The sequence below is a fragment of the Sycon ciliatum genome, chromosome 1, assembly GCF_964019385.1.
Source record: "Sycon ciliatum chromosome 1, ocSycCili1.1, whole genome shotgun sequence".
Taxonomy (NCBI): Eukaryota; Metazoa; Porifera; class Calcarea; order Leucosolenida; family Sycettidae; genus Sycon; species Sycon ciliatum.
In genome coordinates this window covers 7,183,780-7,199,770 of record NC_088643.1, presented here as the reverse complement: position 1 = coordinate 7,199,770, position 15,991 = coordinate 7,183,780, and the positions used below count along the sequence as shown (strand labels likewise).

The following is a 15,991-nucleotide window of genomic DNA, read 5'->3' as shown; positions in this document are numbered from 1 at the left end:
AGGATAGGCTATTGATGGTGCAAGAGACTGCAGCACTTCATTCGGGATCCCATCTGAGCCGGGAGACTTTCCACATTTCAGGCGCTTCAGATATTTCCGAACTTGAAACGTAGTGACAGTGATTGTACGGAACGGAACAGATATGAAAGGCGACTGGGACAAAGGGGGAATGCGCCACGAAGGATCATCAGGTAGCCCAAATGAGGTGAACTGAGTGTTCAGAACATCACCTATGCTCTTGGGGGACGTGGCGACCGTACCGTCGGATGCTATCATCGTTTGGGGTATGACACGGCCGGAAGTGTGCCGCTGTGCTCGCACAAACTGAAAGAGTGTAGGTCGATTCGGTGACGTTAGTGATGCTTGGATGGAGCGTATATATTGACGATGTGCTTGCCGAGACAGGTGCTTTACAGCATTCCTTTGTCGGTTATAAGCTGCATGATTTACTGCTGTCGGATATTTTTTGTACACACTGTATAGATCACGCTTGCGTTTTACAGCAGACCTGAGCTCAGCAGTAACCCATGGTGGAGATTGCATGCGGGGTCGTGGAGATGTCACAGTGTGGGTGGCTCCGAATGAGGTGAGGTGACGACGGAAGGCGGACTGGAGCTCACAATCAAAGTGATGAAGTGCGTCATTAACATCAGTGTACGAGTTCAGAGAGGACCAGTTGTAGCCAGCTAAATCAGAGTTGATTAATTGCCAAAGGTGCGAAGGTACTTGTTTGAAGCGATACAGTGAAGAGGGAGGACCAGTGGAAGAGTTGGGGAAGTAGTTCGAAATAGGGGCGTAACATAAAGTGCAAACAATCTGTATATGGTCAGACATACCCAAGGGAGGTGCTTGATCAATTGAGCGCACGAGGCGTGGTCGGTTGGTGATCACCAAGTCCAGACACGAAACAGAGCCATTAGGCGAGGAATGAGTGGGGAAGTCAACCATCTGGTGGAGCCCAAGAGCAGAAAATACGGTGCTAAGGAGATCACCAGCCTTCGAGGTAGAATCGGTGTGACACCAGCTTGAGTTGTGGGCGTTGAAATCGCCAGTCACTAACAGATCATAAGAATCTAAACAGACTGACTGTAATGCCTCAACAAACATGTCACAAAAGTACGACAATTGCATTGTGCTCTGTGAGGGTGGTCGATACATGCAGCATAGTAAGATGGGATTCTGAGATTGAGTAGAGGGGGAGCCAAGTTCAAGCCACACAGACTCGCAGCCAGGGCGTTGAAGGTCGGCACGAGGGGAGACGTACGGAAAGGAGTCCGAACGGACAAGTACGGCAACACCCCCATACCCACGGCTACAATGCGCTGACCGATTGTCTTCCGGAGGTCGATCTCTGCGGATGCAGATATAGCCTGACAGTGAGAGCGGGTTCGAGGGACAGAGCCACGTCTCTGTTAGGCAGATTATGTCAGGCTTAGCACATTCGGCAATAACGCAGAGCTCAGACAACTTGTTGACAACAGAGCGACAATTCAGAGATACTAGGGTTAAATCACGCTGGGATTTAGGGAAAAAAGGGAACGCTGATGAATTTAGCGCTGGACATGCAATGTGTGCGGGTCGGCCAGAGGAGGGCTGAGCGGGGTAGAGCCGGTGGGCTAGTTTCGATCGTGGGGTGAATACAGGGGCGTTGGGATTTAGTCGTTGTTGCTGCATCGTTGTGTATGTTGGTTTGTTAGCATGACAGTTCAGGATTGATCATCACTGCCTCGCCGCGAAGTAGAAGACGACTTGTTACCTTGGGCATCAGCAAAGCGCCACTTTCGCACTGTGTGCTGGATGTTGGCCGGCCAGAATTTGGAGTCGAGAACTTTGTCCTCGTCCGATGCTGCCACGGTTACGCGAGCATGGCAAGTACCCAGGTACGTGTTTTCTGAAATCGAACAGTTCAGTACGTCAACTTGGCGGGCCTTGCACCACGCTGTTATTGACTCTGCCCTGCAACCCGGACTGACATTTCCAACGTACAGAACAAGCTTCTTTGTACGTTCAGGCCCTGTTAGCACACGCGGGTCGGCTGCCCGGGGCTGAGGTTTCACGTAGCGTGACGTAACCCTACGGCGTGTGACTTCCGACCACTCTGCACCTGCTTTTTTTTTAGAGCACGCAAGCTGGTCTTGCCTGTGCCGTGTGATGTTGCTGCATGGACAACTAAACAACTCCATCAGTTTTAATATGTTTTCATCTCGCTTCTCCTCTCGTGGGTGGTAAAACGTTTACGTAACAAGAATGAATGCTTGAGCCATTGCTGAAGTATTATTGCCATTGGTTCGGGCTTCTTTTATGATGACACTCATGCCAAATTTACAGGTCAGTTTCTACCTTATTTTTTCGCTTCCATACGACTTTAATTGATTGCCCATGAGCAGTGGGCGTATACACGATGAATACAAACCGGAGAATGTGACTGTATACATGTCGTGTGGGCAGAGATCTGGCATGTGCGCGGCATGCAGGGAATACCGAAAAAAAGAAAAAGCTGCCGTGCTCCGTATCCCGGGTGCAGCCCCCTTCAGAGTGAACAGGTCCAAGGCTACACGTTCGAAGCCGCGATACAGGATTTGTGTGATCGTACGTGCTCAGACACAACAACCTCCCAAGCAACGTTTATTTGCAAGGCTCGAGGGCCATGGGCTTAAAGTCTTTTGAACATGTACCATGCATGCAGTACTGAGGTTCCTTCACATTGTGCCGCAATATTTACAGTGCTGACCACCGATTGAACCGGTCATGAACAAAGTACAGTAAATCCTGTCAAGGCAACCACTCGGATAAGGCGACCACCTGTCCCAGAAGACCACTGCAACCAGGACCCAAGGATGCTATTTCCAGTCAAATGACCCTGGATAAGGAGACCACCTGGTAACAGAGACCGTGTTTTGAAGGACCCTTGAGCGGTCGTCTTAGACAGGTTTCACTGGACTTCAAGTAGCGCCATGCACACACGCATTGGCGGACAGTGACCGCATGGATTTTCGTATACCAGGCGCGGCATGTATTCAGGAGAGGGGGTGGGGCCAGTACATGTCAGCACCGGCCAGATGACTGGCTGGCAGTACGGGTAATACACCCAACCCTTGTTTCTATGGGTCACATGATGGCCGCAATGATTGTTGGTTCCACCAAGAGTAGATAAATATCTACTCTTGGTTCCACTTATTCACGTGCGAAGACAAAATTTCCATCACACAATTCCTATTAAAGTACACGTCTACTCTCCATATAACGTAATCTCCGGGACCACGTCCACGCAAACATTGTTATAATTATCGAGATTCATGTTATGTAGAAAACCGTGTGTAAAATGCAAGATGTACCTCAAAAATGAAGGGTGTACACGTGAGAGTTGTTATAATAATTATCGAGAGCAGACCTGTAAGGCCAGATTACACAGATGCATGTGAAACCACTCTTATGGCGAGAGTACTCTTGATACACACGCAGGGCGTGGAGTATTCAGTCATATGGCGCAATCCGGCTACTTTACTGCGGTATGAACAAGATGCAGCGCCTACCCCCCCCCCCCCCCCCCACACACACACAACAAGTTGTTGGCTGTCAGATCGAATGAGAGCAGAGCATATTTTTTAAATCCTCTGAATGTTGCAAGATAGGAATGCACAAGATGTTATGCTGATAAATTGAGACAATACGCTCCACACAGCAACGTTCGTAAAACTTTGACTTTGACCAGGATGATGAAGATGAGCTTAATAAAACTGCTACTACTTGGGACACGGGCTCCAACTTGAGAAAAGAGGAAGAGATAAAAACGAACACGAAGCACACAACATAAAGCACTAACTAGTCTACGGGGGGAGGGGGAGCGGTACAGTGAAGACACATAAACACACATATATATGCAGAGAGAGAGAGAGAGAGAGAGAGAGAGAGAGAGAGAGAGAGAGAGAGAGAGAGAGAGAGAGAGAGAGAGAGAGAGAGAGAGAGAGAGAAAGAGAGAGACAGAGGGAGGGAGAGAGAGAGAATCAACGTCTTTCTGCAAGGTACTCTCGTCAAAACAGACAAAGACAGAACAGGATAAGGTGGGACTAACATCCCACCTAGCGGTAAAAAGCACGGGACTTCTAGAGAGGTTACTTCCCAGTAAAATAAGATAAAACCTGCACTGATCGCATTGTAGAAGACTGCTCCATAGCAGTGATCTCTGAATAGTGAATAAAGTCGGTTTCGGAAATCTTCGACAGACATACATAACACGCTCAACATCAACGGCGGACATGCAAAGCACAATGATGACGTCTAGCAGCAGAAAGCAGTATATCCAGGCGATGCAAATGTTTACTAGGTTCGCAGCACTTCAGTACTATAATATACAACATGAGCCTTGAGTACAAAGAACTGAGGAGCAGATGGTTCAGCACATATAATTATATATATATACAAGGTAGAGGCATTCCTAAAGCAAGCTACGGGCAGTCAGCACTGCATATTTACAAACGTAACGCACAGCCAGGTGGCCAGCGGGCGCAGTGAAGTGCGGACGGCACGGCAGGCACTTACACGCCCAGGCAGTGTCCATCTCGGCGAATAGGACAGCATGCTGCGACGTGTCATGACGAGTGTCTACTTGCCTTGTAAGCAGCAGAACACTCTGGCTTGCTGCTGCTACTGCATCGTAACGGTGCACGCTGCAGCAGCAAGCTCTGACAGTCACAAGCACTCGCTGTCCAAAGACAATCACTGCCAGTAGTAGACGAGCAATGGCACCCGGACACGTGCCAGGTTACCGGTATCAATCGGACCACTCCGACATCACCCGCACGACAAACTCATAGGACGCAAACAGGATGGCCGTGTTGGGAATGACCCGCATCAGATGCGGACCAAGACCTCCGTAGAGTCCACGCGCGCCCTCTTCCCGAAGGACGGTGGCAAGCGTGGGCAGGAAACGCGTATACCTGCACAGTGATGAGGCACAGCACAAGACAAACAGCACAGACCAAACACCGCATCATCATCCGCACGTGTAGCTTTCTAGTCGTCTACGAGTCAAGTCAGAAAGTCAGAGACCCAGAGTACAGTGTAAAGGAGCAGAGCATCTTGCATGGAATACACATGGCTACGAGAAAGAATCTGCTTCCAATTGGAAGTGAATGGCTTACCTTCTTTGGCCTGTATGCGATGCAGCTTGCCTCATTCGAGTTCTCGCGACCTCTGCAGAGAGAGAGAGAGAGAGAGAGAGAGAGAGAGAGAGAGAGAGAGAGAGAGAGAGAGAGAGAGAGTGTGAGATAACGGAGACAGTGAATATCCCTATTAAACCGAGTACCTCGTTGATCGGTGTGCCTGCTGTGTACTATGTAAGATCATGTGCCTGCTGCACCAATATTTCAAGACAAGGCTAAATCGCTGCTGAACTGGCCAGAAACGCCATCCGCCAAAATTGCATTGGCTTACAGTACATGCGCTGAACATAAACACTCTCACTTACCATGCGGATAGCAGGGTATACAGGCCAGTAGTTTGGCCACTGCTGATACACAAACGATCTGAGCAGGACCTGCCAGTAGGCGAGAACAAGAATAGAGGGGAAACAGTAACACATCATTCCCTGCACTACATGAAGATGAACAGAGTTGCTTGAATGAATTCATCAGGGGAGATAGAGATAGAGAGAGATAGATAGAGAGAGAGAGGTGCAGGAGAAAGGTCAGCAAGCTAGGCATGATGCAACACCGGAGAATGGGACAAAACGCACATATGCTATCCATGGTGTGCGTGTGTATGTGTGAGTGTGTGTGTGTGCATGTGCATGCCGGTGTGAGTAAGCCAGTGCAGGAACACAATATCACGTCATGCTCAACATACCCATATGGACGTCAGCATCACGTGCCATCATCTTGAACTTCTCGTACAGGACAAAGTATATAGCGGTCTCAGACACGCCAAAGTACGATGCAGATAGGCCGCGGTAGAAGGCGCGAAGGCCTTCACGTCGATACATGTGGACAATGCGTTCAAACAGGTTGGGCATCTCCACGCCACTGCATAATGACCAAAGCAAAGGAGGGTATTGTAAACACGCATGAAATTAACAATAAAGGATGGTATTTCAAGATACGAAACAGTGGTTGCGACTTCGGCGATGATTTGTTTGAAAAGGCTTTGCTCCCCACATTGGAGCTCGCGCTATTCCGCCGACTTGACTTGACTGACTCACGACTGCCATCATGAGCACAGAGTATTTCAAGATGTAAGCAATTCCCAGTACATGTACACTGGTGATACAAGACAAACTGACGGTGCATAGCACTAGGATATCGGATATAGTGGTGGGCATGAGAAATTTAGTTTAAACTACGGCGGAGTTGCTACAGGAACACTGCGGCCCCTTACCGTCTCTGGTCCAGCTGAATACGAGTCTTCAGTACCCAGATGGGACTAGTTGCAGTGGCAACAATAGAACCTGGACAACACCAGTCACACAAACCACAGATGACTACTCATTCTGTGCCACAAACACAAATGGAGCTACAGTAAAACCTGTCAAGGCGACCACCTGCCCCAGAAGACCACTGTAACCAGGACCGAGGGATGCTATTTCCAGTCAAACGACCCTGGATAAGGAGACCACCTGGCAACAGAGACCACATTTTAGAAGGTCCCTTGAGCGGTCGTCTTAGACAGGTTTCACTGTATAATGGCGGCAGTAACATTACTTCCAATACAAATTTGCTGAAACCGCCCATAGAAGCCAACAGCATGAAGTTAAAAGAGGTATGCATCGAAGATGGCTGTCACCTTTTTGCGCCCATTTTGGCAGGTACAACCCAGTCTAGTACATGAGTATGACCGTACAGAGTTCATGACCGTTTATGCAGAGCTGGTATGACAGTGTGCACGGTTGTAGTGGACTTGCCCCGATATATAAACCCCAAAGGGAGCTTACCTGCTGATGCCGCTGCACAGAAATGTCCTGTGGAGTTGTTCGGGCCAAATATGTCGCCGTAGAACTTCTTACCACGACTATACGCAGCGAAGTAGATTGCTCTGAGTACGCCAACAACAGCAACAGCACATACACACAATTACACACACACAAAGTAAACATTACAAGGTGCTCAGTCAAACAGCTAGACTTTCCGCCATTACGAGTAAGGATGGCGTGCGATGCGAACTTGCGAAACACCATTCACAGAAGACGTCAGCGATGCGACGACGCCTTGCTGATTTGGTGCGAAGTTCAATGCAGGTGAGTATGTCAACATGGTATTCGCGTGGCTTGGTACAACCTTTACAAATCTACATGCAACTCTTGAACTTTCGTACAACTTTGCTGCAGAAAAGGTCAGTCGTACGCCGCATCGTGAAAGTTGAGCCAAGCTCAACTTCTGCAATTGCTCAGTTGTGTGGGCTACGAGATGGAGGCGACTCGGTGATTTCCCGGTTTCGCGGCCGTCGCATCGCATCGCAAAAATGCTTCTGTGAATCCCGCTTTAACCCTTTCACCACTGTCGACGTATATATACGTCATGGCGAGTGCACCTGCCCCACTGACGACGTATATATACGTCCTCAGTGTACGTCGCGTTTGTACTGATGCCTCAACATCAGTGGGGCCTGGAACTGTTCCTCAGTGGGCTGAAGGACCTGATCGACTTGTACGCAGCGTATGTGGCCAGTCTGCACAGCAGAACAGCCGCGAGCATCGAGTTTGAAGTGCGTATTTTGGCATATCGTTCAAATAAATTGTTTTGCTCAAAGTTCGTTTTCGTCATCTTGCCCTGCTGTTTCTCGGCAAGGTAAGTAGCTGAACTACTCTGTGTCGATGGTAGGAGTCCTGTGAAGCAGTGTGAGGCGGGTAATGACTCTGAGGATGATTCTGGAGACAGCGAAATTGTGTCGGAGTCGTTTTCTGAGGATTACGAATTTGCTGCTATTCAAAAGATCGCAGCTGACTCGGACGCAGGGGATGCTGGAGACCAAAGAGATTTGGAAAGCGATGCTGAAGTCTCTGACACCTAGGCATGGTGCTCTGAGCAGGAGCTATCTGTCGTGAGCCCGTTTGCTGAAGTTCCTCAAGTAAACTGCGATCAAATTTGAAGGTCAGATTTTTGAAAATATTTGAATTTGAAGTCAAGTGTACTGGTCAGATATGCATGAAGATCACAGTGCACATCTCTGATGTGCATAAGTATTGTATGTTGAGTACAGAGTCAGGCAGCTACAGGATGGAGATTGCTATCTAATATGAATCCAGAATAATCCAGAATAGTCCACAATTGTGCAATTTTGAACCACTATCAGAAATTGCGCAGCCGATTGTTTCTTGAATTTTCATGCGTACGTACACCGGTACGCTGTATGCACTCGGCTGTTTAGGGAATGCTTCAGACTATTTTGATAGCTGGATTGTCTTGCCTGTGAGTGTCTAAATCAGAGAATGAGCAGTATTGCATTCTCCATCAATACGACTTTACCTGTGCCGCGTACGTACGTACGCGTGCGGCCAGTGATGATTCACCCTGGCCGGATGCGCCGAGCACAGTGAGCCAACCGCTGCCACTGCACCGGCTGCTATTATGGCTGATGCAGTTGCTGTGGTTGCTACTCCAGTTACTCGGCATCCTCACTGTCCATCAAATGGTTTTGTCTTGAAGTAGGTAGGGCTGCTGGAGGATTCAAGCTTTACGAGGCGCCCAAGAAAAAGAAAGACCCATTCTGGATCGCGAAGTCGCATATGATGCAAGCGCCGTATAAAACGAGTTGCTGTGCTCTAGTCTAGGTTGCTGTAGAACACCAGGATCATATCAAGCATGTTATATGACATTTCTCCATTCTGAAGTCAACACTGACCAGTTATAGCACTGCTTGCCATTGCTTGTCTGATCTTTGTCGTCAATTGCCTAAATTGAATGAATTTTGAGGAAAAATCGCCAAAAGTCGCATATCTAAATCTGGTGTTATGAGTCTCGTACAATGAAATCCTACAAAATTTCTTTGGATTCACAGCGCATATGTCCATACCCAACATCTCCAATCATATTTGGACCAGAATATGCATTTTCAAAAATTGCCATTTTTGGCCCAGTGGGAGGTGATTTTCCGGTCAGGGCTGAAAGGGTTAAGGATTAAACAAAATTACAGCCACTCACGTGTACAAACACCATTTTGCTAAATTACGTCAACGAAGATTTCCAAAATACTGTATACACGCATTGACATGAGCCCAATACAGGCAACACAAGACTTACTTGGTTGGTGCAATTCCTGCCATGGTGGGGCCCAGGCCCTTGAACAGGGCTCGAGGACCCTCTGTGCTAACTATAAACCTGGGACATAAAACACAGCAAATCAAGCAGAGCAGAAATACACGCTTTGTTGAATGAAGAATGGATTTAGAATAATCAGTTCAAGCCAAGCCCCATCATGAATTCCAAAGAGCGAAACAGCTGTCTGGAGGACATGGAGCATCTATCCAAGAACGAACTAACTTCCTCGATAATGCATGGTTAATGCATGGTGTTGTGAATGTGGGCCAAGAGCGCAGTGTGGAGAGTTCAAATTATGGATCATTTATTTTATTAATTTTAGAATAATCAGTTCAAGCCAACGATCATGAATTCCAAAGTGCTTCACCTGTCAGCTATCTGTCACATAGCTGACAACTGGTTGACAACAGCCAGTGGAGCAGAACTCCAGTTGGAGTACAATCTGCACTGACTGTGCATGTGGCTGACTGGACCAATGCCATGAATGCCAGGGCCAATGCAGTGCCCTTGCACGCAGTATGGGCAAGATAAACAGGTCATCGTCAATTTTCGTCAACAAAACCAGTGTTTATGTATGTATGATGCGGACTACAACTACACTTCACCATTCACACTCCCTCGCCTAGCACCTGCCCACAACGCACAAACCACGCAGCTGTTGGTAAAATAATAATTGCATAAAACAATCAATACTCAATCTGCGATCAGTATTCATTTTCGTGAAAGCCTTTTCGAAAGCTATTAGCAAGAAAATACAAGAACGAGTACGCACAATCATGAGCAAGTTATTACTCAGGCCTTACCTTGTGAACCCGACGATTCCACACGGCGGTTTCCATGTCTCGCCATGGACCGAGGACACTGATGGAATTCCAGTAGCCAGCGAGGCATGTCTAGAGAGCTTAGAATGTCGAACATCCGTTGATGCCTGCCGTACGACACAGGCAGAGGAGGCGAGCCAAGGAAAGTTGAATTGCGTCGTCGCTGGCCCAGCAATCCACAGCTGCCTGCTTACCTGAAGACGAGTCTTGACTACCTCTAGAGGGCAGGTAGCAATCGCCGCCGCTGATCCACTAACGCTATTCACCAGAAATACAATCATACAATAAAACAAAAAAGCAACATGGCATTTTCATTTCAATTTCTTTTCAAAATAAAAAGGGAATTTCAAAACCTCCCTACCATCCTCCAACAAGATGCACAATAGTGGATGGCTGCCTTTGATCCGTCATTCGCCTTTTTCTGCATTCCTCAATCCAAATCAATTGGCCTAGTGGAAGACCAAAGTGAGCTCTTCACCGAAACGTGCTTCTCGACGCCAACAAGCACTGAACGGTCGTGAGAAATCTTTGAAAACTCACAAACCAGCGGAAATTTGCAATGCTAGCTGAAGTGAAGGTGTAAGATCAAGACCTAAGACGTCGGATGGCATCTACTGTTTACTCGAGATGAAGAAGTGGAAAGACACAACCATTACCTCCTTGCTCTCAAACAACACTACATGGACAGTGGATGTGTGGAAGGAGTTTGAACATCGGCTTCCACTACTAGATCTACGTCAACCACGGTCAACAAACCACGCTTTGGAAGATGACACATCGACATCCAAGTGAAGTCCAACAAGTGCCAAAGTGGTCGGTAGAAAATCTCTCTGCCAAGAAAGTGCGTGATTTGCACACGCAGCGACACGGTCGGGTGGGTGCGCACGCTACGCAACTGCCGTCGCGTCGACGTCCGAACCTGCATCTTTCGCGCGCTATGACTCTGAGTACGAGTACTCGTATGAGCTCGTAGTCGCAGTGTCGGGGATCGGGCATGCAAAGACAGCTCGATGAAACGCTCGCTATCTACCATGCATGTGTACTGTCATGATGTAGGTAGCTAAGTGCTCGCGATCGCGCGCGCGCTAGGCCATGGCTATCTTTGTGCACGATCCAGGCGTGCATGCACATCGCGCATGTACCAAGAAGATGCACGAGGAAACAGCGTGTGCAAACTGTCATTTTTTGGCCCGCGCGCCACATGCGATATGCATGCATGATACACATGCGCCGCGGCCTAGCCTAGCGCCTCGACCTCGTGATCGTGGCCGACAAAACATGGTGGCGCCGGGCGCGCGCGGGGCCGCGCCGGGCTAGCTTGCAAGTCTTGAATCGAGATCAACTGAGTACATGTACTGCCAAGAGTAGATAAACATCTACTCTTGGTACTGCCATTACGGCATTACAAGTCTGTAGTCACTGCACTTCCCACTACCAAGAGTAGATAAACAAGAGTGTGCAACTCCGGATCTCCCCTGCACAATCTGCAGATACCCCGCGCCCGGCGCCCACGGCGGAATTTTTTGTTTACGTCACCTTTTTTCAGAGAAACGCGGCTTTGCCGCAGAGCAGTGTGAGAGCACGTGCTGGGCACCGACCTTGTACACGGCTGTTTCGCGGCCACCACTTAACAATATGGCGGCCTTCGCCCAGGTTTACGGTGAAATTCAAAAATATTCTGAAAACTGAAAAAGATTTCAAGATCCTGTGGGATTCACGCGAAAACTGTGCTTTGTCAAGGTAACAAACACCGCGATCGGGACAAGGATTCAAACTTTCGAAGTCGCACAACAAAAATTGTTCAGCTTCGACAACAACAAACAAGGAAAGAAAAGGAAGGAGAAGGTAGACAGCAGGTTTTTGCTGGACGACGTCTCTTCCTGTTGTCACTACAGAGCTCAACTAGGAGTCAGCAGTACCGTTGTTATTTTTCTTACCTGGATCAGGGCTGAAATGGCCAAGCTGCTGCGTCCAGGGCCTGAGGATCACTGCTCGAGCTCGGACGCCTTGCGTTTTCTTGATGCCGTGGCGGGACGAACAGCGTCATGTTGTGGCAATGTCCCGACGAGATGTTGCTGGCACATTGCTGTGAGGCGCTGCAGAGTCCCAGGGATAGCGTTATAATCGAAGCTCAGCCTGTTGAATCTGGCATGAATTGACTCGCTGCCCTGCTCGGCGAGTCGACCCTGACCGACTCCAAATTTCCTGGTGAACGGGACTGTGCGCTCCTCCAAGAGATGTAGTTTCGGAGTTATGTTGCCGAGCTGCCGGGTGATAATGGATTCTCTGCATTTCTGAAGAAACAGCTGGATGCAGTCAGCCAGCTTTGAGATGTCGGCCTCTGACATGCTGTTGCAATGGCTGAAACGGTGGCTGCAGTCGGCATATTCCGAAAACAATCCATGGTACCGCTGCTGCAAGATTTCTGCATCAGCAACGAGCTGCTGGCAACGAGTGGAAACCACCTCAACTGGAGGAGACATCAGTGCTCTTAGTACGGCAGGCTGCAGTGTGCGATGTACATGGTTGCCCACGAAGGCACCGCCATGGAAGGCTTGCCGATCAACATTGTGTGTTTGGAGCACAGACTCGAGACTTGACGCGCATGGTCCTGTGACTTTCTTGTTCTTTCTCATCTCGTCTAAGTCATGTACGAGTTTGCTGTGCTCAGCACTTGCAGCAGTGAAGGCGTCGCTGGCGTCTTTCCACAGTTGCTGTATTGCTGCAGCTACAGTGTCCATGTTGACGTTGGGAAAGCTGGCCGGTGCGTGTTGCTGCAAGAGCACTCCATATTGGAGCTGCTGCTGTAGTTCATCGCTCTTCGCCTGGGCATCTTCCATAGCTTGCCTGGCGGACCGAACTTTGTCGCTGAGAACTGTTAGCTCTTGAAACTGGAGCTGATCATCTGCACACGGCTAGAGAGTTGCTGCTGCCAGTTTCACATCCAGTTGTTTGACTTCAGCTAGGTAGATGTCATACAGCCATGCGAAAATGCCGAGATCCAGATGAAAAGACGGAATAACAACGTTGCTGACGGGAATTGGCAAGATAACTGGGCGGATGGCATTGTTGTGGTGCTTGGCTTGCGAAAGATTTGCTCCAGAGGCGGTCACCGCCAAGTTTTAGCCGAATCTCGGACTCCGGAATGACATTTCCGTGCCAGGTCAGCCACCCATATGTGTCGTACAAGTCCAGATCATCAGATCATCACGATGTCAATGAGATTTGGCATGTACGCCATGCATGCCATCACTATGCTGCCGTCTTTCTTATTCATTGGCACTTCCCTTGCTGTGTATTGTGGAACCTGCTGCGCAATGAACGAACCTAGTCTTGTCCAGTTTCTTCTGTGCGCTGTATGTCGGTGTTGCGTGCGTGAAAACATTTGCTTCATCTACATCCATTTAACTAGTACTGTGTGCTGTCTGGGGTCCAGGACAGTACAGTGTGATAGGGGTATTGCTGTTGTGGATGAATGTTGTGGGACTGTTGTGTGATCCATTTCTTTTCTTTTTTTTTGTACAGCAGAAAGCTTTGAAGCAAGTTGCTTCTGCTTTTTTGGTGGACGTCTACCCTTGTTTGGTGCAGTGTGGCATATGTCGCAGTATGTGCGGTGATGTGGCTTCCACACTTTGATCGCTCCACATCCATCCCCTACAAATGAGTCAAGGCAACCTTCTCTCAGACAACGATCTAGCACACGTTTGCATACATGACAAATGTGTGTAGGGTGGATCGCAGGGTCATCCTGAGAAATGTCGACCTCGTACACATCTTGAATGATCTGGCATAGTCCTTCACGTTGCATTTCGTGGACACAGCCATGTTTGCAAACTTTTTGCCAACAATACTGCAGCAGGTAGACAGCAATGCACCGTGTTCATCCATTTTACACACTACTACTAGCACGCGATACGGTAGAATCGATGGCCACGGAAATCGATCTAGTAGCACGGAAAGACAAACAAATTCAAAAAATCGGTAAATGAAGTCACCCAGGCACCAGGAAAACTGGCAAAGAAGACGAGAAAACTTTTACAAGAGAAGAAGGTAGCTGTGAAAAGGGCTGATAAAAGTGACGAAGGGCAAGTCGTCAAGGCAAAGGAAACGCACCTCTGAAGGAATCGTTCCTGGAAGAACACGGCCAGGACGGGTATCAGATGAAAGAGGATCGCGAGAGGAAGTCATGAAGCGTGTTTGTACTATGAAACCCGGTCGATTGGAAGGGGAAAGTGGAGGTTTCCTCAAGAGAAAAAGAGTATTTTCAAGCAAATCAATGACAGATCGATGATGAGATTTTTGAATTTTCAAATTTTTGGACGCCATATTTTTTGGCCGAGTACATGACCATCGTGACAGCCGTGTGTACTAAGTTGTATACAACTTAGTGTAAAGCCCAGCCAAGTGCACGAGGGAAAACTCTCCAAAAGGCTCGCAGCGCGTGCGTCGTCAAAAAGATTACGTCAACAAATAATTCCGCCGTGGGCCAACCCATCCGCGAGTTGCACACTCTTGTTTATCTACTCTTGCCACTACCCATGGGCCATGATCAAGAGCAGGGAGTCGTATTTTACGACTCCCTGATCAAGAGTTCCATAAGTTATCTTGCCACTACATAATAGACCGATCCCCTTATTATTGTCTGGGTTCGAGCAAGGGGGCAACTCCGCAGTCGCGTGGGATCCTGCTGCACACACGCGACCAACCTCACCTCGGCTTTGCGTGACTTCTCGCATGCGAAGTGCAGAGCACGCGAAATCTACACGCAGTGCAAGCCTGCTACGTCTACAAAAAATGCCACAAGGACTTTTGATTTGAGCTGTTTTGTTTTTGTTTAGACGTCTTCCTTTTTACGACTTCAGGATGCCTTCTCAGGATCATTGCTGCGTTCCTCACTGTCAGAACAGGAGGACGAAGCAAGCAAGTCATTTCACTCCTTTCGTCGTGTGGAGCCACAGCGGCCTGGAGCAAGCGGATCCAGGCTATTCCCCGTGAGGAAGGACGTAGTTTTAGGGCCACTCTGAATATTTGAGATGCAGCGATCATTTCGATCCCGAAGTCGAAATCGTTTTGCCCAGCTCTACAAGGGCAGGATGAGTCCAGGAAGCCAAACAGCTGTCCTACGGTACCAGGTTTGCTTTTCGCAAGAGAGTGGAGTCTGGACGCTCTGCTCCCTATGCTCGCAAAACAGTATTTGCTGAGCCTAGTGCAGTTCGGTCATGGAAGTGCAGCGTCTGCATCACGAGCTCCCCATGCTCGCAAACCAGTATTTTGCTGAGAGGCAACGGCATTTTGAGTTGGAAAGGAACCTGGCTTAGTGCAGTTTGGTCCTGTAATGGAAGTGCAGCATCTGCATCAGGAGTTGGCAGCAAGTAGAGCTCGTGTACAGAGTCTCGTGGAGCAGTTGGACGATGGGGTGAAGAAAGCCGAAAAACAGCTTACGTACAATAACATAAAGAAAGACTCTGAGCCGCGCCAGTTTCTGACTGGTTTGCCTTCAGGTGTTTGGACCGCTCTGTGGGACTTCTTTGAGCCTAGCCGAGAAAATGTACTGCGCCGAGCCAGACCTGCGAAGACGGAAGCTGAGGGACGGCGGATACAGTTGGAGGTGGCCGTAAATCGCCAATGAGCATGTAATGGAGGATCAGCTGCTATTGGCATTGATGTGTCTAAGCCTGGGCCGAATGGGACAGAAGCTGTCATGCGTGGCACAAGTTAATCATCCGTTTCACGGTATATACTATATAGCTAGCTGAGCTGGAAAGACGTCTTGTTCCTCCGTTTGGGCATGATCCCCATTCGGGCGAGCTGGCGAGATGTTCAGTCATCAATGCCATGTACCGCAAGACATTCTGCATTGTGGATGAAACAGTTCTATTTTGCCATGCACTTAGGGTTCTCGCACGGGCACAAAAAGACCCA

At 48.7% G+C, this 15,991-nt stretch overlaps 1 protein-coding gene across 2 annotated transcripts; it reads right to left on the bottom strand.

Moving 5' to 3' along the window:
* Positions 1–3,581: 3,581 nt before the first annotated feature.
* LOC135811737 (solute carrier family 25 member 36-A-like) lies at positions 3,582–10,925 on the bottom strand. Of its 2 annotated transcripts, XM_065324987.1 has the most exons (10): positions 10,431–10,925; positions 10,264–10,327; positions 10,052–10,176; positions 9,231–9,308; positions 6,926–7,026; positions 6,373–6,442; positions 5,845–6,020; positions 5,468–5,536; positions 5,142–5,193; positions 3,582–4,937 (listed from the first exon to the last, which is right to left on the bottom strand). In XM_065324987.1, the coding sequence occupies exons 1-10, from the start codon at positions 10,478–10,480 to the stop codon at positions 4,772–4,774; spliced, it is 951 nt and encodes a 316-aa protein (XP_065181059.1). In that variant the 5' UTR covers positions 10,481–10,925; the 3' UTR covers positions 3,582–4,771. The 2 variants fall into 2 exon arrangements, with proteins under 2 accessions (XP_065181059.1, XP_065181051.1); XM_065324979.1 differs by having other exon boundaries at positions 10,052–10,327; positions 10,431–10,924.
* Between the last annotated feature and the right edge of the window lie 5,066 nt (positions 10,926–15,991).